This window comes from Ammodytes marinus (assembly GCF_949987685.1).
Source record: "Ammodytes marinus genome assembly, chromosome: 19".
NCBI classification, from domain to species: domain Eukaryota; kingdom Metazoa; phylum Chordata; class Actinopteri; order Uranoscopiformes; family Ammodytidae; genus Ammodytes; species Ammodytes marinus.
Genome location: NC_137223.1, coordinates 11,018,186 through 11,045,021, shown reverse-complemented (window position 1 = coordinate 11,045,021; position 26,836 = coordinate 11,018,186). Strand labels below are relative to the sequence as shown.

General features: G+C 40.1%; 1 protein-coding gene across 1 annotated transcript in view; it reads right to left on the bottom strand.

Moving 5' to 3' along the window:
* Positions 1–26,836, bottom strand: part of lama2 (laminin, alpha 2) — a gene marked incomplete at its 5' end in the record, with an annotated part of 158,628 nt that overhangs the window by 4,502 nt on the left and 127,290 nt on the right. Inside the window, 14 exons of the mRNA XM_080048250.1 lie at positions 740–833; positions 5,393–5,505; positions 8,750–8,836; positions 11,147–11,312; positions 12,729–12,905; positions 13,399–13,550; positions 18,682–18,720; positions 19,255–19,410; positions 21,072–21,192; positions 22,762–22,900; positions 23,454–23,598; positions 24,305–24,467; positions 24,933–25,057; positions 25,631–25,790. Of these exons, the coding sequence (XP_079904376.1) occupies positions 740–833; positions 5,393–5,505; positions 8,750–8,836; positions 11,147–11,312; positions 12,729–12,905; positions 13,399–13,550; positions 18,682–18,720; positions 19,255–19,410; positions 21,072–21,192; positions 22,762–22,900; positions 23,454–23,598; positions 24,305–24,467; positions 24,933–25,057; positions 25,631–25,790 (1,837 nt within the window). The remainder of the gene's footprint in view (positions 1–739; positions 834–5,392; positions 5,506–8,749; positions 8,837–11,146; positions 11,313–12,728; positions 12,906–13,398; positions 13,551–18,681; positions 18,721–19,254; positions 19,411–21,071; positions 21,193–22,761; positions 22,901–23,453; positions 23,599–24,304; positions 24,468–24,932; positions 25,058–25,630; positions 25,791–26,836) is intronic.

Here is a 26,836-nt window from a genome sequence, read left to right as displayed (position 1 = left end):
AGAGAGAGAGAGAGAGAGAGAGAGAGAGAGAGAGAGAGAGAGAGAGAGAGAGAGACATGGTTGGTATTAACTGGGGGGAAAAAAGACTCATGTAACCGCTGTACAGTCTTAGTGAGAAAATCCAGAAGAAGGCTGTTCGGGTTAAAATGAGGATTATGAATATCATTGATTCCAAATGTTTAAGGTGCACTATGTAACTTTGTGTGTGTCAGAGAAGTGAACATGTTTTAATGTTGAATAAACTAACTCTCCTCACAGTAAAATGGGATCCCTGAAACACTGGTTGAATCTTTTTTTTTTTTTTACAGCAGAAGGGCTTACAGTTTTGTTTACAAAAAAGATTCTAGTCTTACGTTTTGCTCCAAGTGTCTCAAAAATAACTCTGTTTGGATTTATGATGATGGCATTATTCAATACTAAGAATCACTTGTAGAGTAAATATGTTTTGTAAAACTAACTGTGAGCACTTCGAATGTAAACAAATCCCCCTTCCTCCCCATGAAACTGCAATATTCACCTTTAAAATTCAAATACAATATTTCAGATAAAGTAGACGTAACCTCGTTTTTTTCTACATTGTGAACCACCAACATTGTCTGATTTTTTCGGAAGAGCGGATCAACGGCTCAAATGTAAAGAGAAGCAGCTTGTATTAGATGACTAGAGGCAGGGGACAAGCCTGGGACAAATCAAACTAGTGGAATGACATTGAAAGCAGTAGCAAGTAGATTTACAATACCTGTATGGTGACAAAGTCAGCATGGTTGATTCTTGCCATGTAGAGAACCAGACCAGACTCCTCTTTGGTCCTCAGCTCAAACTCCAATATTAGCCTGCAGCAAACACACAGACACAGACACACAGACACAGACACACACACACACACACACACACACACACACACACACACACACACACACACACACACACACACACACACATCTTAGAATGTAGGCACAGTAAAAATGATTATACCAAAAAGACATTTAGCAAGTATTCGGAAATGATTTTTTGTGATTCTTTGCATTTTTGTCAGAATTAAAAAGAACATAATAGTACATAAATAAAAATCAGGATTTTTTTTAACAGAATTTCAACATGAACTGCAATTTTCTGAAAAGGTTTTTTTTTTCCAAAAATATTTCCACTGTTAATTTAAATGTCTGAAAAGGTCTTCACCAAAGTACCTTTGTAATTAAGTTATAAAATAATAAAGTATAATTCCCCAACCAAATGAAAAATACACAAATGAAATGATGTGTATTGAGTACGGCGGATCATGGGAGTGTACAGTCAACAGCACGGAAGACAAACAGCAGTAATAAGTGAGTCAGAAACCTAGCCTAGCATTTGATAATGTTTGTCAGAACTGACAGATGCACAGAATAATAAAACATAACTATTAGATAAACACAGGACATACAATGTACACAAACCATTGCCTTGATTGTAGCCCTGGTGGATGTATCTCTATGGAATGTATTCCTTCATATTTTCATAATGTTGTTGTTTTTGTTACTGTTCATTTGTGAAAGAGAGCTTGTTTTCAGGGGTGGTTCACTGATTCAATATTTATAGCATTGTCTCCCTGGATCATGACCTGCCGGAAACCCATCACTCACTCGCTTCTGTTTGCCTTTATTTATTTACACTGCGCTCCATAGTGTGGGCTCTGGGATCAACAGCTGACAAGATACACACACACACACACACACACACACACACAGGTCAAAGGTGTGTTGAGTGTGCAGAGCCGGCCCAAGCCTTCAGGGGGCCCTAAGCGAAATATGATTAGGGGGCCCCTCTCCAATGTTAGCGCTGCTGAAACTATAGATCTTTGTTAAATATCATTCACACACCCAGTGTTTTCCGCTAGTGCCTCCACTGTGCGGCTGTGCGAAAACATTAGACAGCTGAGATTCAGACCCTCCTAGGGGGGTCCGGGGGTATGCCCCCCCGGGAGATTTTTTTAACCTTTTTAAAGTGAAATGCATGAATCTGGTGCACTTTGAGAGGAAAATTAAGAGGCTAAATCTGAGAAATTTTGTGTGAACAAATAATTTGGAGAGACTGGGTCATATGAATTAGAAGCTATTGAAGAAGGACACATGGATTTTCCATAAACATATTAATATAAAATAAAATATTATGGGTTGGGCTTGGAGCTCTTTTTCTTTTACGGGACATATTTCTCTCTAATATAGTGAATGCATTTAAATTAGTGGTGGGCCGATAACGGCGTTAACGTGCTGCGTTAACGCCAGACTCTTATCGGCGATAAAAAAATATCGCCGTTAATCTCTTGTTCCTCTTATTTTAGCGCGGATGTATACCTGGCCGAATTGCACTGTAGTGCACGAGTCAGAACGAGTCCGACTTCGCACCTGTGTAGCCTACCACATCAAACGTAACGTGCTGACATGGATGCAGCTAGGAAGCCGCCGGGTTTGCTTCAGGGAAAAGGTATTTTTAAGAAGCTTCCCAATGGAAACCTCGACAAGACCAAGGTTGTTTGCACCTTGTGCAATGCGGAATTGGTTTACTGTAGGAGTTCTAACAGTCTGTGCTCTCGGAAGCGGCCGGGGCATGCGTGTGTGCAATGGGAGAGCTTTGTGTGGAGAGAAAAAAAAGAGGCAAGGGAAATCGCCAAAGCCAATGCATAGCCTCGACTCATTAAAGGTTGAAAATCACTGAATTACACAACATGTAGGCTAGCCTATGGCTTAAGGCTATGGAAATCATTATGGAAACAATATTTTTTTTTATCAGTGATAGCTCAGCTGATCTCGTTGCTATAGAGACCACGTCCGTCCGCTTTGTTTGACAACTGACAGAGCTGCCAAGTCTCACCCTTTTGGCCGTGAGACACACTCATATCAACCAGCTCACACTCTCACACGCTAGCCTACAACTCAAATTTCTCACGCGGAGAAGTTAATCCCCAAAATAACGATTGTTTTGCGGGACTTTTATTTTGACAGTCTTATATTGAAAAGCTAACGGACATGAGTTCCGTGACATCCTCTTTCTGCACGCAAGTTAACTTGATGCATTAGGTGTGCACCTGCACAGGAGATGAGCCCCTGGTCTGATGCGCCACCTGGCTTGAGAAACACGTTCTCAGAGACTTACTTTGAGTCATTATTTAGGGAGCACACACATATTATGAATGAATTCAAATGAGCCATTTTAATCTAGATTAATCTAGATTAAAAAAATTAATCTATGCCCACCTCTAATTCAAATGCAGTGTGAGGAACGAAGCAGAAGAACTCTGTTGTCCAGCTACTGTATCTTTTTTTCCACAGACAAGGCTGACATAGGCTATAGACCAGGGGTCTCCAACCTTTTTTCAACTGAGAGCTACTTTGAAAAAATTAAAGTGGCCAAGAGCTACTTGTATCAAATCGCTTATATTTATTTACATAGCACACATCAAATGAATTAAGCTTCTGTTTGTACATGTGTGAAATTGCAATACCCAATGCTTATCATAAATCATTTCCCATCAAAGGTCCAAGAACACATTACTTTACACTTTTTGTGGGCCACATATCACTGAAAATTGACATCAATGTCTATTACACTTCTTATTGTGACGCAACAGTGTTTCCCCCAGGAAATGTCTTAGTCAAGGTGGTCACCACCCAGGTGTGGAGGAGGCGCGGCGCAACACGGCGCGCCGAAAATTTTGGGGGTTTTTTGCTCAAAGATGCCAATACGCACTACAGAAATAAACAACTGCTTATTTGAATAAAACAGACAACTGACCTTACAGTTGTACATTTTTAAAGTTCCTTTTTGGATAGGGGCTGTTGTGAGATTATTGTGGACAATTAGGCCTACTGTGATGCGATAGCCTATACTTCATTGATGTTTATTATTAGCCTACTTGCATGATTTCTTTTTAAATACAGAGGTTATTGGTCGTTTTGGAACATGTATTTCCCAATTTAAAACGTAAAAATAAAGCAGCATTGAAATTCAGAAAATAAATCTTGTATGGCTACTATAGCAGGCTGTTTTACAAATAACTCAATACAATGTGTTTTCCCCTTAAAATGATTAAATACATTTATGCAAAGGTCAAAGACAGTGCATGCCGGAGTCATGCATGGCCGCATGCAGAGCCGCAGAGCAGCACACACACCAGCTGATAGAGAAACGCTTTGAGACACATGTGAACATTTATTTACCGCAAATCGCAAAGTTTTGACCATGGGAAGAGGTGCATTTACCTTCATCAGATTTTTAACTTGTAAAAAAAAAAAAAAAAAAAACTTTTTTTTTTTTTTTACAAGTCGGTCAACCTATCAGGCGAGCTACTGAAAACCCGCCCGCGAGCTACCGGTAGCTCGCGATCGACCTGTTGGAGACCCCTGCTATAGACTATACACAGTGCATGGGCAACTGAGGGCAGCCCCATTTCCAATTGTTTTTAAATAAACTCAATACACACTGTGCATGGATGTGAATGTGACATGATCAGATAATTTCGGATTTCCTCCCAAAAAAAAAAAATTTATTTAATTTTTTTTAGGGGGCCCCCCAGGCAGTCGGGGGCCCTAAGCGGCCGCTTAGTTCGCTTATGCCTCGGGCCGGCTCTGTGAGTGTGCTACGTGTGTTAGGCATAAATTGAGCCACATCACTGTAACTGCGTACATTTAGTCGAGTATTTGAAGTATTAGTCATTTAGAGCATGTCATGCTACTTCATAGTTCTACATGAGTTACTTCTTACACTTCAGGTTATGATTTGACGCACAACATTAAGGGGATACAATAAGATTTGATGCACTGTTAAAAATAATTCCCAATTCAGTCAGAATTAGCCCTTCCTCGACCAACTACAATAGTTAAAAACTGCTTACACAATAACTCGTCAATAATAAGAATGTAAGAATATGAAATATTGTTGTCTAATATTCACAAGAACTTTTAGTTCCAAAATAAAATCCTTTTTAAGTACATTTAGCAGTAAATAAAAAAATATTTCTGTTCAGTACATACAGTTGTTCTTTCAACCTTCCAAGGGCATGCAAGGCTTTTTACGACTTTCCATTTCTCGAGATCAAAAGAATGCATAGATAACTGCTCATTAAACATACATATATAAACATATGGCAGGCACTTTCAATGGAGGAATGTTGCTCATAATAGCAGCATGTGATGTTTTTAATATTGAAATAATGCTACTTTTACTCAAGTTAAAGAACTGAATACTCCACCACACAACACAACAATGATTATTTCGGTCATATTTTTTGTAATGATTTTTGATTAACAGTGACATTTCTACTATAATGTCACAAAGTATATATTTTTATAATGTGCATCAGACAGGCACACAACACAAAACACTCAGATGATTATCGATTATTGTGTGTCCATACTTCTCTCTGACTTTGGCGTCATCGAAGGCAAAGGTCATGTGGCTGTTCCTGGTCAGTCCAAACTGGTAGGCCTTGTCCAGAGCTGTGGGGGCCACAGCTGACGCACACGAGTCCTGATTGAGATTGCAACATAACAACATGTCAGTTACACACAGGCAGGGATTCTTTCATTCACCACTGCTATTGACTCGGGTTACCAGAAGACAGAGGCAATCAAACTAATAGTGCTTTTTTGATGGCCGCTAACAATGGGTCAGTTCTTTATAAATCAGATCAAATTAAGAGTTTACAGATGATTCAATTCAAATTTGGATTTGGCCTACACGTTTTAAACAACCAAAACAATGGGCCCTCCGACAGGTACATTTTCTTATAAATCCTGCCGATATTTTTCTTACTTCTCTCTTAAGAAATCATTTTTATTTGATTTTCACCTTTGCGAACAAAGTATTGAATATAATACATGAATTTTTTCTAGTTTTGCATTGTTGAGAGGATGCCTGGGACTTAAGAATCGCCTTGCCAAGGACTACTGCTGCTGTAATTGTTGTGTGCATATGTCAAATACATCTTGAATGAGATGAGTATGAATTGTTTTGCATGGTGCAGTTCAGCCACTTGCCAGAGGGTGTCAGTGTTGTTATACAAGTAGAGGCGTCTTTTTTTCTTTCTACAACTCCTTTCTTCTGCAGTTTTCTGTCTTCTCTCTTTCAATTGCATCATCTTAAACTTCATTTTCCATATTTATTTATTTTTGTACAGGTCTTCCTCTGGACTTACTGCTACTAATTTGATTTATTAACTGACTATCTATACCACTTGTTCCATCTCTCCACTTCTATCACTCCTCCGCCGCTCCTTCTCTACCTCTTTTCACCAGTTCTCATTATTTCTCCTTCTACTCACATCATGTTAATTCTCATGTGGGCTGTCTTCATGGTCAACCAGTCAATGCTGTTTGGATAAAGTTTTGACTATACACACACAACAGATTATCATTTTATTGCTATTTTACAAATTTTTCACAATTCTATCTTTTCTAAATTTAGACGGAATACTTACATTTACTCACGGACATTGGACCCTGTCAAAGCAATACTGTATAATACTATGCCTTTGTAAAACTGTTGCTATCCACAGCGGATATATAAAAAAAGAAAACGATAAAATTGATGAAAAAAAAAAAAAAAAAAAAACGTAATTCTCATGTCCCCCTCTCCCTACACCTCAGGGACTCTACCTCCTCCCATCAACCCATCCCCCTTTTCCATTCTTTACTGTCTTCTTGCTACCTCCCTTTATACTTGCATGTCTTATCCCTTTCTTTAACTTTATTTCATGTTTATTCTCCTGCTGTATCCTCCCTCCTCCTCCTCCTCCTCCTCTACCTCTCCTGATCTACTACACCTCTCCTATTGTGTCCTCCACTCCCATTTCTGTCACTATCTCATCCCGTTCTCCCCAAACCATTCATTAATACCCTTGTACTTTAACCTTCTCATTTTTGCCTTCTCCTAATTATCTTTTTGCACCCCCCCCCCATTTGCTCTTTTTTTACTGCTAGTTTTCCAAAATCTCAACTTTGGGGTGGAGATTTCAAAACTCTCTGGTTTTTAGTGTGATGTCTGCGTGTGGACAAAAGGCAAAAGATACGGTTGAGAAAATAAGCGTGTATGTGTGGACACGGCTTTATTCTTTATCACTCACTCCCTTATTTTAGTGGAGGGAAGTTCCCAGCCTTTCACCTCTTTATGTCCTCCCTCCATCTTCACTCCTTCATAATCTCTACTCTCACCACTTGCTTCAGCGTTAGTCTCCAACCTGGCCTCACCTTCTTTTTCCTCCAATCTCTTCTTCCCATTTTGCCTTTCTGGGCTTGAGTACATCTCCTATAAAGTAATGAAGCTGCTTTTGCCATCATGCCATGCCATACCTCCATACAGTGTCAGTGTGTGAGACAAAGTTTGAAAGAGAGAGAGAGAGAGAAAGAAAGAGAGAGAGAGCAAGCAGGTGTGTGTGTGTGTGTCTTAATCTGCGCTCCTCTCTTGTTCCCTTTCAAGTGAAGACATTCTCCACACCGTGACCTTGCTTTGTTACAGCTGACACTCACCTCTTATCGTGCTCTGCCCTCATATCCGCTCCTCCTCCTCTACCTCGCTCTTTTTTCTCTCTTTTCTTTCTCTCTCTCTCTCCTCCATTCTCTCGCTACCTAACAAAAGGGAGATGTCACTCGCTCCAAGGCTCTTTCCCTCTCCTTTCATTCTTCCCCTCGCTTCTCGCTCTCCTCCGTCTTTCCATTAAGCCAACAAAAGGCCGAACCGCCGCTCCGACGAGAAAAAGACTATCCCTCTCTTTCCCTCCTCCTCCTGCACCTTCTATCCTCTTTCATCCTTCTCTCCTCCAATGTCTTTCTTTCTTTCTCTCATCCCTTCTGCGTCTTTCCATTAGGCTTACAATGGGAAAGACGGTCTCCCCTTTCTGAATGGCTTTGGTCGCTTTGGTTGGAGGTCACACTCCGGTAAAATCTGAATTCATGTAGTCGGATTTTGTGTAAGAGGTCAGTCTCTGTGTGTGTGTGTGTGTGTGTGTGTGTGTGTGTGTGTGTGTGTCCACCACTCTAAGAAAGTAGACATTTCTGAGCTCTATCTTCCAAAAAAAAAAGTCAGGTAGAAACACTTTAAAAGGGCAAAAAAATATGTCACAATGTAAACTGAAGAAACGGCTTAAAGTATAATTTGAGTCAATGACCAGGCCAGCCCTGTTACAACACCTCTCACCATCTTGAGTGTATCAAAATGAGTAAGGCTCCCCCGCCTCATCCCTCCATAACCAATGTCAAGGGGCTCTCTGGGCAAAGACCTGACAATAACCTCCCATAGCTGCTCAAGTACAGCTAGTCAGTGTACTCTCAGTTGAGGGTCTGAGGTTGCACAAAGCAGCTCAGTACAAAGGTGAAGACGGCAGTTACTTGAAGAGCTTCACTACACTGACTTTCCCTGGGTGAAAATATGTACAAGTAGGAAATAACTAAGTGAGAATTACACTTTAAATGCAATGGACATGAATTCTTAACTCCCATACCGGGGAAATTTGGATCAATAGATGTTTATGAGTGAGGCAAGTGATATCCTTAATTTAAAATTCAATAAAAAAAAAAGGTGTATCAATCAGTTTGCCATCATCAATGTGAATATCGAATACATATCCTTTCGTTACAATATTCTAGATTGATGTGCAAAAGGAAAATTAATCTACATTGAGAGAGTCAGAATGTGGTGGTATAGTGGTTGAACCCATACTCAAGAACTATGTCAAAGTGTGACATAAAGTGAAGTGTGTGTGTGTGTGTGTGTATACCATAGCAGTTCCGGGCTCCTGTTTAGCAGTGGGCGGGGCAGCAGCAGCAGTGGGTGTGGCTACAGGAGCGGCAGGGGGTGTGGTCTCCTAAAGGTCAGCAGTCATGGGAGGAAGGGGGGATTAATGGCAGCCACACACACAGCCAGAACGGCCAAACGTGTTTATGACAAGCACACAGCCCTCCAATCAGCTTCAAGCAGGAAATTATGTCATACACAGAAAAGGGTCAACAAGGTTAATGAAGCAATGGAGATACTTTTTACCTTTTTTTATATACTGAATTGAAGCATCATTACTACAATATTTGATATGAGAGGTTCTCTTTCCTTCTTATACTCCGTCCATTGTTCTATTCCAAGGATATGCCATACGTTTTTGTGCAAAAGCTGAATTTCACTGTGACTGAGGGAAATCAAAGAGCTGTGTTTTTGAAAATGCTAATTAGAGGCAGTTGTCATGACATCATCAATCTGAACGGCAAATGAAAAAAGAAATGCACTCCAAAAGAATGTCCGAATCCTATTTTTCACTTGAGGCTCACTGGAGCCTGTGAGGCTGCCGTTATAGAGCTTTTTTCAATCTCTAAATTGGAGCGCACAACTATCTCAAGAATCAGAAGGACAGAATTTGTTTTGACAGAAAAGTGGGGGATGAAAAAAAGAGAGGCTTTTTTTATTAAAGCACACGCTGAGACCGTTGTTTACTGTCAGCTGCGATTCAACTTGTGATTACTTCTTCAGTCTGACAACATCCCTTTTTGCCGTGGATGGAAACTGCCTGTTGTGATATATGGAGAAGCAGCACAGCCCTTTCAAAATGGAAAAAATGTACTTATTGTAATTGCTTGCGACAATTATAAAATCTGGCATCATTAAAAGTCGTTTCCTAATGAACATTTTGTTTAACTTCTATATGATCCATTAACACACGGACAGGCAAAATATTCCCTTACTGTCTAATGAGTGTATCTGCCTCTACAAATGTAATCATAAATAAATAAATCATTTTATATTTATTTGAACTTGAAGCTGTAGAGACTGAAGACTAAGATTTTAATAAGTATTCAATTATCTTCAGAAGTCTGGCGAGATTGATATCTACAGGCTACCGTAATTTGCAGTGGCAATATTGAAAAGCTGTCAAGATCAACTTTAACGAAACACAAAAAAACAGAACAGGAATCACATAATTAATTACTGCAGTTTGGTTTGAAATATTGGAGAGAACCCTATAAATGTAGATGGGGACTCAGAGAGATATGGCTTTTCACAGCCTACTGTAGTGTATATCATAGAGCAGATGAACTTATAGCCCATAAGGCAACACACCTTAGGAGTTATAGCAAAGCTGGCAATAGCTCTCTGGCTCACTGCTTCATGATCAATGTCCTTTTAGAGGTGTAGTGTAGCCGCTAACTCGCTACCTGATAACCTATGACTGCTGTAAGACTTATACTATAATAAATAGGCCCGTGTGAAATACATCTTGTCTATCCAGTGGTGTGACGTGAATGACTCACTGTCCCCCCCTGACAGCCTCTTAGCATGGCAGCTAAATGTTAGCTGAGAGTGTTTTGGCTCCTGTGTGGCTCATAAAGCATAAATGGCATGCACAGTTAGCGTAGCATAGCGTAGCACCGTTGCTCCGCACTGCATGACAGGGCTTGCCAGAGGAGGAGTTTAGTGGCTCAAGGCTAAAGGGACTATAAAGTAGAGTTAATGGCCCGTAGCCTACAATGGCTATGTGATGAAGCACTGAGCTAACGGGGCGAGGCCATCGCTGCATTTCATTGGAGAGAAATAGGTCTGTGTTTGTATGTGTGTAGGCCTATGTGTGAGTAAATGTTGGAATCAAAAGTTGGACATGTGTGCTCTTCTGTGGGTGTGTTACACGCATACATCCTTTACTTTAACTGTACTGTATCTCTACAGTGCGTAGCCTGTGTTGTGTGTGTGCCTGTACCAACATCTTAAATAGGACAAAGGCCATTTGGGCTAATATGAATGTTTTTTACTTATTTACTTTGTCAACGTTGGACAATATTAAAGGGATAGTTCAGCGTTATTGAAGTGGGGTTGTATGATTTAGGCTTCTTCTAAAGAGATATTTATTTTTTAGGTAAGCATTTATACATGTGATGAAAACACTGTTTTTTCAGCTGGCCCCCGATGCTACAGTACAATTTTGGTTTTGCTACAGCCACGTCTCCCCTAACACTCTTTATAGTGACTGCACTGACCGCCATCTCCATAAGGTGACAGATGCACAAGTAGCTACCTCATACAACCCCACTTCAAACATACTCAACTATCCCTTTAATGAAGAAAGTTGTGCTGTAAAAAGTGTGTGTGGGTTTGTGTGTGTGGGTTTGTGTGTTCCCACGTTTCAGCCACTTACAGCAGGAGGAGCTGGAGGTAAGATGGGGCCTGGGGTGGGTGTGGGAGTGAGGGGCTTGTCCTCCTCCTCTTCAGGCAGGGGGGCAGAGGGTGGTGGTGGGGCGAGGTTGGGGCACTGGCCGATGTCTGCGTTCTCAAAGGACACAGGCTGGGCGAAATCTGAGAGACTTGAGAGATAAACAGGCGATTAGATTTAATATGACAATACAATCTTAATGTCTGACCCCAGACATGAGCATTGGAAAGAGCAAACCCTACAACATGAACATTCCAACCAATGGCTTGCACAAACTCTCTTAGGGGCAGGGGCTAAAAATGAAAAAACTTAGGCACTGGTCTGAAACATTATGAGATCAAAGGGGCCAGGGCAACAGTGCACTCACAAGGTGCCTATTACCATGCTATGTATAAGAGACAGAAACAAAGGCAGTAGCATATAGTAGGAAATTATTTGCGTTAGACATCAACAAAACAATATATATTTATTGTAAAATGAATGCAGGTTTCATCACGGTAGTTATTCAAGAACAACAACGGGAAAAAGAGTCGGGGTGGTAGGGTAATAGGGGTGAAATGAGATGAACGATAGACAAACAGACACAAACATAAACACGCAAAGAGAGCAGTGCATGTGAGTTATGAGTATGCTTATGATGTTGGACAGCTCTATTACTGCTGTTCAGGCAGAAGGAGACACTGACTTTTTCATCATAATAATCAACGCCAACATCATGACCTCCCGCAATCATATTAACCACAGTTTAACCCAACAGAGGATGGGGTCAAAATTAAGCCCAATCGCCCACTAACAGAAACACACTATTGGGTAAACATTGGGACACTGAGGTAAAGCAGCCCAGTTAGAGACATTGAGTATTTAAAAGGTGGAGTCCGCAATTCTGGAGATTCTTGTTGTCAAAATATCCCTAGCGATATGTTTACAGAGCCTAGGCTGTGTATTAAAACTGAAGTATTTTTCAGCGCAAGCAGTACGGACAGGTGGCAGATTGTATGTAGATTTTCGCTAATTTTGACAAAAAGTAATTTATGAAAACAAACATTCTCCAGAAATGCTGACCCCACCTGTAAGGTGTTTACTGTTAAGGAAAACTGCGGTAAGTATATTGGTCAGTTATGCCTGTGTCAGTGTTTCAACGTGTTGGAACGCGGGGACATGGGGAGATATCCAAAATCAAAAGCTGACTCCGCTCTTTTTCCCCCATATTTATCTTGTGATGTCAGACACACATTACTCTGTAGATGCATCACGATCAAAACATTTTTCTCGGTTATTTCAAGGAGACAAAACTTGGGATGGATTTGACAGAAAAACTAAAAAAAATTTAACACCATACTGCTTAGTGTTCTAGGCTTTTTAGAACAAGGTTTGTCCTCTATTCCAATACTGGTACTTCAAAAAGACCGGTGCATGATCATGCCCCCGGGATATACTGTACATTTGAATAAGAAGAATAAAAACCATAAGAAAGTTAATTTGCTCCAATCTACTTCAGCATATTTCAGGTTCAAGAAAAAGTTAACTTGATCTAGTTTGCATGTATAATAGAATAGATGTCACGTACACAGCGTTGACCATGAGGTTCCATATACAGCCCTGGAATGGGGTGTTGTTTCTGCCGGAGGTCCGCTCCACTTCGGCGGGAATACCACCGAGGAAGATACGATTCAAGTTGACTGGCTGGTCGTTAGGAAGCGCCGCCTCCCTCTTAGCTTCCTCGTCCACCTGAACTACAAAAGATCTGGCGGGGGGGAAAAAGACACAAACACACACAAATGATTGATTAAAGGTGCACTATGTAACTTTGAGTGTGTCAGAGAAGTACACATATTCTCAGGTATATTCTCATAACCGAATAAACAAACTTTCTTGAAAGAAAAAATTGGATCCCTGGAACACTGTTACGAAGTCAAAAAGCTACTTTTAAAGTTACTGTTTCACTGTTGTTGTTGTTGTTTTTACAGCAGAATAGCTTACATTTTTGTTTACAAAGATATCCTAGTCTTACGTTTGGTTCCTCAAGTGCCTCAAAATAATTGTGTCTTGACTTACAGTATGAGGATAAAGTTATTCAATACTAGCAGATGACATATGTTTTGTCAGCTGCAGGCTCTGCATATGTGAACAAATCCCCCTCCTTCTGAAACTGCACAGTGCACCTTTAAAGTTGATTATACAGAGTGACTCATGAAAATACTGTTTGACATAACCACCGACACACACAAAGAACCGACCTGCCAGCTAGCCTCTCGATGCGCAGTGAGTGCTCCCTCCCGTCATTGAGGAGGCCTTGCTCGGGTCGCCTGATGACACGTCGCTGGCTTTGGCTGCCAGTGAACACCAGAACCTCCAGAGAGCCTTCGCTAAGCATGACGGAGAGGAAGGGCTAACGGGGGCGCAGATAAACACTTTGATTAGCGCTGGAAATATGTACATCCAAACTATACTCTTAGGATACAGCCAAGAACAGGGTCTTGAATGTTGCTATGTACACAACACTTGTATATACAGTATCTATGTACCCATGTGAAAAAAACTATTTGTCTTCATTACTGATGGAAAAGGCCACAGGAAGGATAATTGTACTCAACACTGCTGAGGTGGACAAAGAAATACGAGGGAAACTGAAATGCAATGTAGGCGTACCAGGCAGGAACCATTAGGATGTGAGGTATTAGGAGTTCATATAACCATCTGCACTAATGTTGAAAGCTGCACACAAGTGTGGGTGTATTTTCGAAATTGTTGCTTTTTTAAAACAACGAAAAAGGAAAAAGAAGAAGTAATTTCAAGAGGGTTCAGGAAACATGTTACAAAGTTGAATTAAAGCATTATTTTGATATTAACATAATGAATACAATTGCCAAAAAAGAACCAGATTAACATTTATTTAACATCCTCTAACTTTTAACTTTTTCCTCTCAACATCCTAGGAGGTGAGTGTCAACATTGTCCAATAACATGATAATCATAGGTTCTCACTTGCGTTAATGTGAAATACATGTCCTATAAAAGGCTAGTGGGTAGACATGGTTCAAATGCATTTTTTGTCAAACAGAAAAAGATAGTCATAAATAAGACGACCAATACTCTTTTACAATAAATAAAGATGACTGGAATACATCCAGTTTTTAAAACATTAACAAAACAGCAGGCATTCTTGAAAGTAGAGTTAAACGGCCAGAGGTAGTTGCTACAGTACCTCCATCAATTTAAACAATCAACGTCCATCTGGTCAAAACAGTTCTATTAGGAATTGTTCCTGTGCCATATTATCCCACCATATATTGATAAAATGGCCCAACTTAGATTTGACGTGTCCAGGAGACGACAAGAAAGGAAAGACAGGGGGAAGCTAATCGGCTGATGATTATACTTTTATTTTAATATTAGTTTTAATTGTGTTTTTATTGTTTATTTCTTGTTATTTTTTAAAGGTGAAGTTAGCAATTCTGGGGAGCGCTTGTTGACAAAATCCCGTCTTGTCAAAATCAGTGAATATCTCCTCGCAATTGACTACCTGTGCATACTGTGAGCTTAAAAAAAAGTACAAAGCGTAGGCTCAGGAAACTGGTATGTAAACAAAGGGGCATCCCTGTAGCTACCAACATGCCCATTTACAGAGCCTAGGCGGTGTATTCACACTGGATTTCCACACAGTATGGACAGGTAGCGGATAATATATTCACTGGTTTCAGAGTATAGTGTTAAGCACTTTTTGATTTTACATCTGTGAAATGTGCTGTATAAATACACTTTATTTCGATATAGAAGGAAGGAAGGAGAAAATAAAAGAGGAGAGAGTGGGGTTTAAAGAGAAAGATGAAAGTCAAAGGGGAAAGGGGGGATGAGTGGGGAGAGGTGTGGGGCTTTACACAGCGAAATTGGGGGGAAATAGGAGAAGTAGGAGAGCAGAGAGAGAGAAAGAGAGAGAGAGGAGAGGAGAGGAGTGGATAGAGGAAAGGATAACAAGAGATGAGAGCGAGAGAGAGGAGAGGATAATAGGGGGAAGAGATGAGAGGGCAGAGAGCAAAACAGCCAGAGAGATAGAGAGAGAGAGAGAGCGAGGGAGGCAGACAGAGAGGTGCTAGAGAGCAGCGGAGCGGGGTCAGGCTAATTTGAATTTTAATTCACTGTGTGCCAGAGGGCGAAGTAGGAGACAATTTACCACCTGAAAATGGAATTTCAATTTGAGGTCGGGGACAAATTGAACTGAGATGTAGCTACAACATGCCTCTCGCTCGCTGCACCGACTCGCAAGCACACACACACACACAGACATACACACACACACACAAGCACGCACACACACACACACACACACACACACACACACAGATACAAGAGATATGCACATGTACGCATTCACACACAGGTGCACAAAACGCAAACGCATGTCACACACACACACAGACAGACAAAGGTGAAACCATCACAGATCAACTCACACGTACCCATGAATTTATACACTGAAGGAGAGGTAGAGAAAAAAAAGTACACTGACAGACACACGGACATACACACACACACACACACCTGCTTAAGTCTTTTGAAGCATTTACATGTTATGATTATATTGTGGCTTTGGGCTGTGTGTGTGCCAATTTCGATGCTAAAACCGTGACTGAAGTCAAACCAAAATGCAGACAAGTTCATTCAGGGTTTAAATTGTATGCTTAATATTTATAAGCCAATATAATCTCTTCATTGCTAAATTGCACTGTAACAACACACCTAAGATTGAACAGAAGTCTATTTATGTTTTATCTATGCTTTGGTTTTCATTTGGCACAGCAGAAAGAGTCAGAAGATTGAAATAAGAGTTAGTCGCGCACTGTTCAATTTATGAAATTTATATTAGTTTTTGTTATTATTACACTATATTACATAAGGGCTATTTGATCAATTGATGAAAAAAAAATGAACAGGATACAAATTGTGCATATTGATCAAATTCACCCAAATAGCTTGGTTCCAGCTTGTCAGATGAGATGAGACAACTAAAAATATTCATACTTCCGGTTATAAGCTTGCAGACTTAAATAAGATGAATCTTGTGTAGAATTTTAAAACCAACGCTATATCAAATGGCAATGGTTGAGATTTACACATAGAATCACATCTATAGGAAGGGCAGTACTGATGCTCTCAGGTTATCTAAGAACGTAAAACGAAAAATACTCAGTTGTTTTACATTTATCTTTTTTTTGTTGCTAACTGTGAGGTACAAGCCTGAAGATCTCCTCAAACCACCAGCTGGGGTTTGTGATTTCTGATTGGTCAAAGTTAACATGAGTTTTACACTTTGACCAATCAGAGCAAGGCTCCGATTCTTCCTTCTAATTGGCTGTTGGGACTGTCCATTCACTTTGGCACGACGTTGTTGGTGTAGAGCGTGTCAGGTAGGGACCATAGGGGAGGGACCAAAGAGAACAAGTGGAGCGGTTGAGGTATTTGGATTCGAATCTCTATCCCGACTGCCATTTTCTCCCCAAATCCTCCACCCCAGCTTTAAGTAGCCCTCAATACATTCACTTTCTAATGAGTTACAAGCAATTGTAATTATTTCTCTCTGGACAGAGACATTCGACCGGAGGGCATGGACATTCTATTTCAAACAAAGATCTCTCAGCGTATCACTTCATTTGACGATAATTTACCCAGAAATCTCTTGTGTCTGTGAGCAACACTCACATTCAACACCATGGTGGTCCCTGCACTTCCCTGTTCATCTCTCTCTATGACACCAAACCTTTTTGTGGTTAATATCTTCGAATATTTGGTGAATGGTGAATCTGCATCTTGCTCTCGTTCTTCTCACTATTCTCCCTATCATCTCAATTTCCCTTATTCTGCTCGGAGCTTCATCCTCCTTTTCTTTACATCTCTCCTTTCTCTGTGAACATTTTCCTCTTTCTGTCCACTATCCTCATCTTTTCAGCTCCCCTCAGTTATGACTGAAGACTTTTCCTCCCCAGGGTCAGTGTATCTTCACAAGAGTGGTTATTTGATTTTCGTTTAAAAAATATATAGTGTATATGATCTAAAAATGTTGCACTTTTCTTCATCAGAAAGGGAAAAACTAAACTTCAAAAACGGGTTGATTTTCATTTTATATTCCTCCCAAAATCACTAGAAAACCGGAACGGAAAAAACGCTGCTAGAATAATTTTTTTGTAATTTAGAACAAAAATCAAATTACCACTTGTTTACTTGCTTTTGTGAAGGGAAGATCTGACCAAAAGATACACTGACCCCCCCTGTATTATTTCACTTCTTTCCCCTCTATCCTTCCTCTCACCTCTAAATCTCCCTCCTTCATCCCTCCATCCTTTGTCTCCGGTCGCCCCCTCTCTCTCTCTCGCTCTCTCTCTCTCTCTCTCTTTCTCTCTCTCTCCCTCTTTCTCCGTCCCTCTCTAAAATATCCATTAGTCAGGGCCAAGTTGAGTTGATGGTGTTTTTAACCTCGCTTAACCTCTCCACACACACACACACACACACACACACACACACACACACACACACACACACACACACACACACACACACACACACACACACACACACACACACACACACACACACACACACACACACACACACACACACACACACACACACACACACACACACACACACACACACACACACACACACATGCCCTGCCTGCCAGCGTAGTTAGTAAAAATAGATTTATGTGCCCAACAACCAGTGATGATGGATCAGCTAGTGGTAACCCTCTGTCCTCTCTTTCACACAAACACACGCACGCACACATTATGCTAAAATACGCATGCACACACACACAAACAGGTTCCATGTTTGTACAGAAACACAAATACACATATGTATGGCTGCACATAATATGCAACACTTGAACACCTTAAATAATGTGTTTTCAGAAGTTAAATAATCAATGTCTTTATTTATCAGTGATTAGGAGGAAAGTGATCGGTATTTTAAGTGTGCATGTGTATGAGTGAGAGTGTTTTTAGCCCTAAGACAATCTAATAAGAACAGTTGCCAACAAACTTAAATCTCATTAATATGCACTCATGGAAACTTCATTCACTTAGAGATAGGGTGCTTGTGTGCATGTGTGTGTGTGTGTGTGTGTGTTTGTGTGTGTGTATGGGTGTGTGTGTGTGTGTGTGTGTGTGTGTGTGTGTGTGTGTGTGTGTGTGTGTGTGTGTGTGTGTGTGTGTGCATGGTCAGCTAAAAGTTAAGTATTTGTGAATGGAAATGTCTGTGTGAGTGTGTGTGTGTGTGTGTGTGTGTGTGTGTGTGTGTGTGTGTGTGTGTGTGTGTGTGTGTGTGTGTGTGTGTGTGTTTGAATAAAATACAATCCAATTAGCCCAGTTGCCAACAAATGCAAATCTCATTAATATGCACTTATGAAAACGTCATTCACTTAGTGAAAGGTGTGCAGTCTGTGTGTGTGTGTGTGTGTGTGTGTGTGTGTGTGTGTGTGTGTGTGTGTGTGTGTGTGTGTGTGTGTGTCCATGTGTTGAACGCACCTCTCCAGACTGCCTGCGTTTCCTCTTGGCATTCTGGACCTGTGTTGGACAGATTTTTTACAAAAATCATAATAAACAAACACAAGAATAAACAGATTCAAACACTTTTTTAAGGCTTCCTTATTTTTCTACTAATATCCCAGAAGCGTGTCGAAATGCAGAGGTTCTTTACGGGATCAGGACAGTTTCTAATTTTATAAATTATCAAATATTTGTGTCGAAAGATGTCAATTAAACTGTGACTTTAAAATACAGCTGTCAGTAAAACCTCACGGGAGTTGTCTTATCTCTTTATTACATTTTGTTTCAGCCGCGTAAAAGATAAAAATATTTTATAATTTGATTTCATTTGTAATTCCCAACATGTTTTCCTGAAATAATCATGTAATTTGGTATTTATTACATGGAAAATACAGACATTCTTAAGTTTGCACAATTCCAATTAACCAGTTTCAATTAATTCTACTACCAATTAGGTATTGTTCTTTTCAGTAAAGTAAATTACAAGAAAATTATGGACAGTTAAATAAAGTGCTATCTGATCTTAAAAGAACAAAATGGATGAAAGCGAACCTGTTGGCTACTTGGTATCCCTCCGCCTACTGCCAGTAAAATAGTCCCAGTGTCTTCCAGAGTGCTGAAGGACAGGCTGATCTCAGTGTCCACGTTGAGTGACAGGCCACTCAGCTCCATGTATCCTGACTTAGAGAAACTCACTGTGTACAGGTTCTGAAAGAGCGACATAAAAACATTTTACAAAAATGAAATAATGATTTCAAAAAGCCAAAAATTTCCCTCTGAGTAAAGTCACATGTTTTAGTCCTACAAGAGACCCCTTTATACAGACATGCTGGTTTACAAAAACTATCAAATGTGCCGTCATTCACTTCATATTAGCCTGACTGTTGGTGCAAGTGGAAATACTCACACACGCAGACACACACACGCACACGCACAGACACACACACACACACACACACACAGGCACACTCGCACAGACACACACACACGGAAAGTCTCATAGAATAGCCTTGCCTAGGTGAGTTAAGGAAGAAAAAAAATACAGACAAAGAGGAACAGAAAGACCTTCAGTCTACATATGCTGAACCCAGGGCCTTTATAATCATGTATACTCTCTGTGAGCATGATTGGATGGTTGAATGGGTAAACGGGACAAGTGTATTGAAATCACAGTGAATGGCTTGCATGGCTTTGGAAACTCCAATGTAGATTCAATGCTAATGTCTGTGCGTTTGTAGAACTTAGAGAAAGAAAGAAAAGAAGCAAAGACTGTAAACGTAAAAAGCAATTGGAGGAGTATGTTTATATTGCGGCTGTATTGATTAGTAATGATGAATAGTTTATGTGTGTAGATAAAAGAAGAAAAAAATAAGTCATAAAACAGTTTGACCCGTTCCTTTCTGACCCTCAATATCTATTCTTCTATTAAGTTTTACGTGAAGGCTGTTTTTATTTCCTAAATAAGACAAACTAAAGTGAAAGAAAGGGAGAGAGACAAGGTCATGGTGACCTTTCTCCATACTTTTCCACATACAGTATGTATTCACTGACGTTCTTTACCTTGACATTCTGACATACTCAAACACACATGTGCACATGCTTGTAACACTATAAGAAGATCACATTAACACAATAATACAGAGAACCTTAACATGATATGTTCTGAAATGACTGTATCGCAGATGAATAATAGCAAAAAAAACAATAATGAAACCAATTGAAGGTGGAGTCAGCGAGAACTGGAGAACGCTTGTTGTCAAAATCACTTTTTGTCTAAATCACTGAATATCTCTTCACGATTCGCTACCTGTCCGTACTGTGTGTGCTGAAAAAAACCCACTGATGTTAATACATAGCCTAAGTTCTGTAAACTGGTATGTAAACAAAGCGTAGGTAAACAAAGGGGGGCTACCGTAGCTAGTAACCTCTCCGTCTTCAGAACCTAAACTGTGTATTAAAAACTGGATTTTTTTTTCAGCACCCACAGTACGTACAGGTAGCGGATCGCGAGGAGACATTTACTGATTTTGATTTAAAAAAAGTGATTTTGGCAACATGCGTTCTCCAGAATCGCTGACTGCACCTTTAACGACATACATTTTTGATTCAATAAGTAAATCAAATCAGTTGGGTGAGCATCATAGTCACATATTACCCTCTTGGACATATATATCTTACATTCATCAACGTCCATTAAAATATGAAGTAGGTAGAAGCACTAAATTCATTTTTATAGCACGGCTCCAGTTAAGTATATAAACGCAAGCAGGCACTCAAGCCCTTGCTATATAATCGGAGTGTCTTTTAAAAAAAAGTGTTTAAACATACTGTGGAGGTATAAACCTTTGGCTAAGTGGACACACTCTTACCTCTACATTACATCCTTTGGTGACCCCAGTATAATCTGAACTGCTGAGGAGATTAAAGGGAGTCCTGGAGACTTCAATCTCCCGCAGACAGCCCGCGTAGCGCTTCAGAGTCACCTCCGGCCTAAAAGAAAGAGATTAGAATAGTTTTTTGGTTGAAGAGAGTACAGTATATGTAGCTCAGGAAAATAAATTCCATATTTTCCATGGCATTTTCTGTCTCTCAAGCCAGTGCAAAGCGATTATTCATACAGCTAAAATGACTGCAGCAGTGAAGCTATTGCATCATGGTATCCAGAAGCAAGAGTGACGCCTGGACGTCAACAACAAAGACTAATGTGAATATGCCGTTTGTCCATAAAAAAAAAAATCAGTTTTTAAGCATTATTGATTTCAATGTCATATCAGGCATTGTCCAGGTTGCAGTATTGATCAGGAGGAAAGGGGGGTGGGGGGGTGGGGGGGGGTACAACTCTTGTTGTGCTGTGTTCTTATTAGCGCTGCAAATCGGACTTTGTATTGTATTGTATTTTCGGTGAATTACGGCTTAATTTCTGTAGCTCAGCGGAAAAATAAAAACTGACAGATCTGGTAGAGGCATCTAAAAATACGATCTGAATATTAATATGGCAATGATGCCTGTGAGGCAGAGTCGTAAATGTGAGAAATTCCACCCTAAATGTTGCTGAACAGACAAACGTCAAATTCCGATTAATAAGAGGATAGAGAAAAAGTGCTTTTCCAGCCATAATAATAGTGTGGAGGAGCAGGAGAAGTTTGGTGGCTAGGGATAGGGATACAAACAAACATAAACATTCACTGTGGGCTGTAGAGCGTAGTCAGCGTGGATATAGCCCCATGCAGAGGAGGAGATGTAACAACAAGATTGACTATATACGTCTGATTACGAGACTGATTTAATTACCTGGCTGTCATGCTGTTAAGACAAAATATGATAATACAGCATTAGTACAATTGAAAAGACAACATTTCAACTAATGAGTCATCTCTAAACAAATCAAGATTTTTTTTTCTCAACCTTCTGGCACACAGACTGTTTAATGACAGACTAGAAGGCATGAAAACAATTGGTTCTAATTGGTCGTTCAGAGGCCGACTGTATTTGCTACAATCACTTCATCTGAAATCAACAGCCTTTTAGTTTGTTGAGATGCCATTACATATGAATTACAAGTACTTCACTCGTCTTCCAAAAGTCAACAATTTGGACTTCACTTTGAATGCAAAAAAGTGGCCTCCTTTATAATAAGAACAACGTGATATACACATATTAAAGGTGCAGTCAGCAATTCTGTAGAATGCTTGTTGTCAAAATAACTTTTTGTTAAAATCAGTGAATATCTCCTCACGGTCCGCTACCTGTCCGTATTTTATGTGCACTGAAAATCTGGTGTTAATACACAGCCCAGGCTATGTAAACTGGTAATTAAACAAAGGGTGTGGTGTAAACAAAGTGGACCCACCATAGCTAGCAACATGCCTTTTACAGAACCTAAGCTGTGTATTACCAAAGGATTCTTTTCAGCGCACAGACAGTACGGACAAGTAGTGGATGGTGATGAGATATTCACAGATTTTTACAAAAGGTGATTTTGACAAAAAGCACTGTACAGAATCGCTGACTCTACCTTTAAATGTGAGTGTCTAGATGTGTACATTAACGTGTCCGTACCTGTAGTTTCCAATGGTTGGCAGGCCTCCAAAATAAATCTTCTGGTTTTCCTTGAGGTTCAGACCACCAGCTGAACCCGGAGATGTGGCCACTATCCTCTCCTCTGCACCGCTGTCGATGTCCACTACGCTCAGTATGGCTATGTCAACAGTTAAAGAGACATTAATAACTACAGAACAGGCAGACAGCGATACGATGGACACTATAATTGAAATATATATTTTTTTAACATAATACTAGAACATGTAACTGTAGTGTGGCTTAGTTAAAAGTGCACTATGTCACTTTGGGTGTGACAGAGAAGTGACAATTGTCTGAGGTGTATTCTCTTAACTGATTAAACAAACTTTACTAACAGGAAAAACTGGCTCCCTGGAACACTGTTTGAAGTTAGAAAGTGACCTTAAATGTACCGTTGTTTACAGCAGCAGGGCCCTCAGTTTTGTTTAAACACCTATTCTAGTCTTTGGTCTAGTTTGGTTCCATGATGCCCCAAGATCATTTTGTTTTGTTTTAGGACGATAGCATTATTCAGTTCTAAGAATTACATGTAGAGGAAATGTATTTTGTAAACTACCTGCATGCTCTGCAAATTTAAACGAACCCCCCCCCCCCTATACAGAAACTGCATAGTGCACCTTTAAGTATAATGTTTTCCCAAAGTAGAACCTGTGGTGGTTGTTGTTGTGTACCTTGTTTCTTGTTGCGTGACATGGTGAGGGACTTCCAATGTCCATCATTGTGTCTCTTGGGTGACATGGCAGTAACAACACCTGAGCCCAGGTCAAAGTTCACCTTTACCTTGCCCTCAGACAGCTCCAGGGACATGAAGTCCTTCTACACAGACAGACAGACAGACAGAGACACAGTGGTGTGAGGGACTGCCACTACTCATCCAACAACAGCGTCTGGCAATACGTTTAAGGTTTTAAAACAAATACATGTATTTGATATACAAGTTAAGACAAGGTTGTATAGCCCAACAGGTGCATTTTACATCATCAACAGATTATGTCATCAAAAATATACTAGACTTTGTCAAGGAACCAAATTGATTGCCATGTTGGTGTTGGTGGAAGACCTAATCAAATTATACTTTGCAGTAATATCTAGCAATAAAAGAATACTCATGATTTTATATAATAAAATAAATAAAATAATAAAACAACCTTATTTATTACTTTATAATCTTAGAGAATGTTCAAGTTTTTTCCTTTTGAATTCCTTGTAAAATGTCAAAATGTTTCTTTGGACAATACCAATCCTTTTTGTCTTAACTTAAAATGGCCCTAATACACCGTCATAATAAAGTAAGGATAACGGCACTTTCCACAGTCACTTGGCCATTGTACCAAAACATCTTGATTATTGTTTGTTCTACTTTTCAAACAAGTAACTTAAAAATTATTATTTTAGTTTGATCTCGACATGGTTTATAATCATGTGGGTTTCATAGCCTTTCAATGTGATGCTCACACACACACACACACACACACACACACACACACACACACACACACACACACACACACACAGTACATACCATATCTTCAGTGGCCAAATACATGAGCAGGGCTTCGGATGAGAACGTGCGGAACTTAAAGGTCACTGTGGAAACGTCGGGGTTCCATCTGGTGGGCCGACCGACACCAGCGTAGCCTTCTCCATCCAGCTGAACTGTTCCCTCACTGTCTGAACGCTGGGGGCTATACACACACACACACACACACACACACACACACACACACACACACACACACACACACACACACACACACACACACACACACACACACACACACACACACAAACAGGAGAGAAACAGTCCATTTTACTATTGCTTTGTTTTGTTTCCCCATCCAACTATCAAGAGAGATTGAAATGTCACAAAAATAAATTGCAAAATTGCAAAGATGAAAAAAGTTGCCCTAGTAGAATATTAAAAGAACCACAAGTTCTAAAAGAAAAACTGACAGAATGCAGAATTATTTTTTTTCATCTCAAGTTGTATATTTCAAAACAGCGGGTAACATTTAAACTTGTATAAAAATGTATGAGGTTTCCAATGTTGTTCCATTATATACCGAGGGATCACAGTAATAGCAGAGAAACAAGAGAAAATACGTAATTCCATTGCAGTATTTTTATGAAAAGTGTGAACGCTTGTTTACCTGACAACACAGCCTTTGCAGTCTCCCTGTCTGTCTCTGTAGTTCCACAGTCCAATAGGTTTACCATCCAGGAAGGTCTCCCCCATGCAGCCGGTGAACGTGGTTGTTCTTACCGCTTCGGCCTTCTAAAAGAACAGGACCAAGAAAAACGGTGAGAAAAAATATACTGTGGAGAAACACCTTCTTGATGTTGTTATACACAGACCAATAACTTGTTTCCACTGAGCAGTGCAGTTCGGGTCGGCACGGCACGGTTCGGGTCAGCATGGTAGCGCTAGATCTGTCTTGCGTTCCCACTGCCGACAGCACAGTAACTTGGTAGGCGGGGTTTATGCCTCGTGGCAGCTATCTAACTACATCGTAAATTAGATAAATTCAATGAAGAGGAAAAATGCCACACAATAAGAAAAGAGCTGTGCACCGACATTTCTCTCTAAAGACAAGACTCTTCACTCTTGCTCAGGTAACTACACATGGCTGCAGACATAATTATGTTGACCAATCAAGGGACAGTGTGCATCTCCACCCTTTTGGGACCCTTTCAGACGGCTTGGTACCCCAACGGAAAGGTTCCAAAAAATAGGTGCGGTCCGGCCCGCTTATTTTAGGACCCTTTCCAACTTTTGACAGTGGAAACGCAAATTCAAAACCGAACCGAACCGATCAGTGGAAATGAGACTAAAGAGACAGACAGATACCTTGACGGTGCCGAGTATTCCTCCTACATACAGGTAGGCGTTCTGGTCGACGTCCAAGATGGTGAATGCTGTGGGTGAGTTGGCACTGGCCGGGGTGGGCATCTTACCAGCCATAGGGCCTTCCAGAGGATACACAGAGATGGTGCCATTCAAACCATTACTGGAGGAGGGAGAGAGGACAGATTTGATGTCTGTTTTGATCACCTATCTGTATTTTCATAGAAAACATCTTTACAGTGAGTGAAGTTTTTGGAGGCGACTCTGAATCAGTTTTTCATGAACTCTTGGTGCTAAAGATGAATGATAGACATATGTAGCTTGTAGCAATGGAACCTCGGGGCTGTACATTCTGTGTCATGGAGAGGAACATTTTAAAGACGTATAGTTTGTGTGATCCAGTTGGAAAATACACTTGGGAAATCTCTGGGATGGTAATGCACGGTGCAGTTGGGACGCCTGCTTGTTTTTTTTTTAAATGGGTCTTGTGTGTGTGGACAAGTCTGTATACATCACCAATGCTTTCACTCTAAGAAAAAAAACTGGATCCAATAGATTTCACTGTATGTATGTAATGATGTGCTGTCAAAGTCACTAACTGTTGATTTCCCAAGTGGAACAACATGTTTTCCATTATGTCCTTTGATTGTTACGTCGTTCTTTTTTTCTTTTTCTTTTCTTTTGCTCTCACTATTAGGTGTTGTTGGTTGGATAAGGTTACATTGAGGGTAAGGTGAACACATCAGTACTTCATATGAAATACTTTGGCATGGAAATCAGTGCTCTATCTGCACAACATGATACAGCCGTACAAAGTATGCACGATGCCCATTCAAAATGTCTATGTATAAAATGTCATTGTAACGTACAGTATTTACAGGTATATAAATGAATTACATTGAGACAATTGTGTGCTATCAATGTTTCTTTTTAAGCTCAAAATACATGTGTAGTCAAGCCAAAACTAGCCAAAAGATGCTAATAAAAAGCTCAAAATAATTAACAAAAAAGCAATGCGATTAACAAATGTTTCAAGTCTGGAGAGTTTACGATGCAAAAGTGTAATTACAGTTTTCTCTTAGGCTTTTGAAAGACTGAAGTTTGTGCTTTAAAGATGAACCCTGTATGTCAGCATCTTACTAATAATGTGCTACTGATGTCTATCATAGAGTGGGACCTGGAGATACACTACGTGCTATACATGTTCTT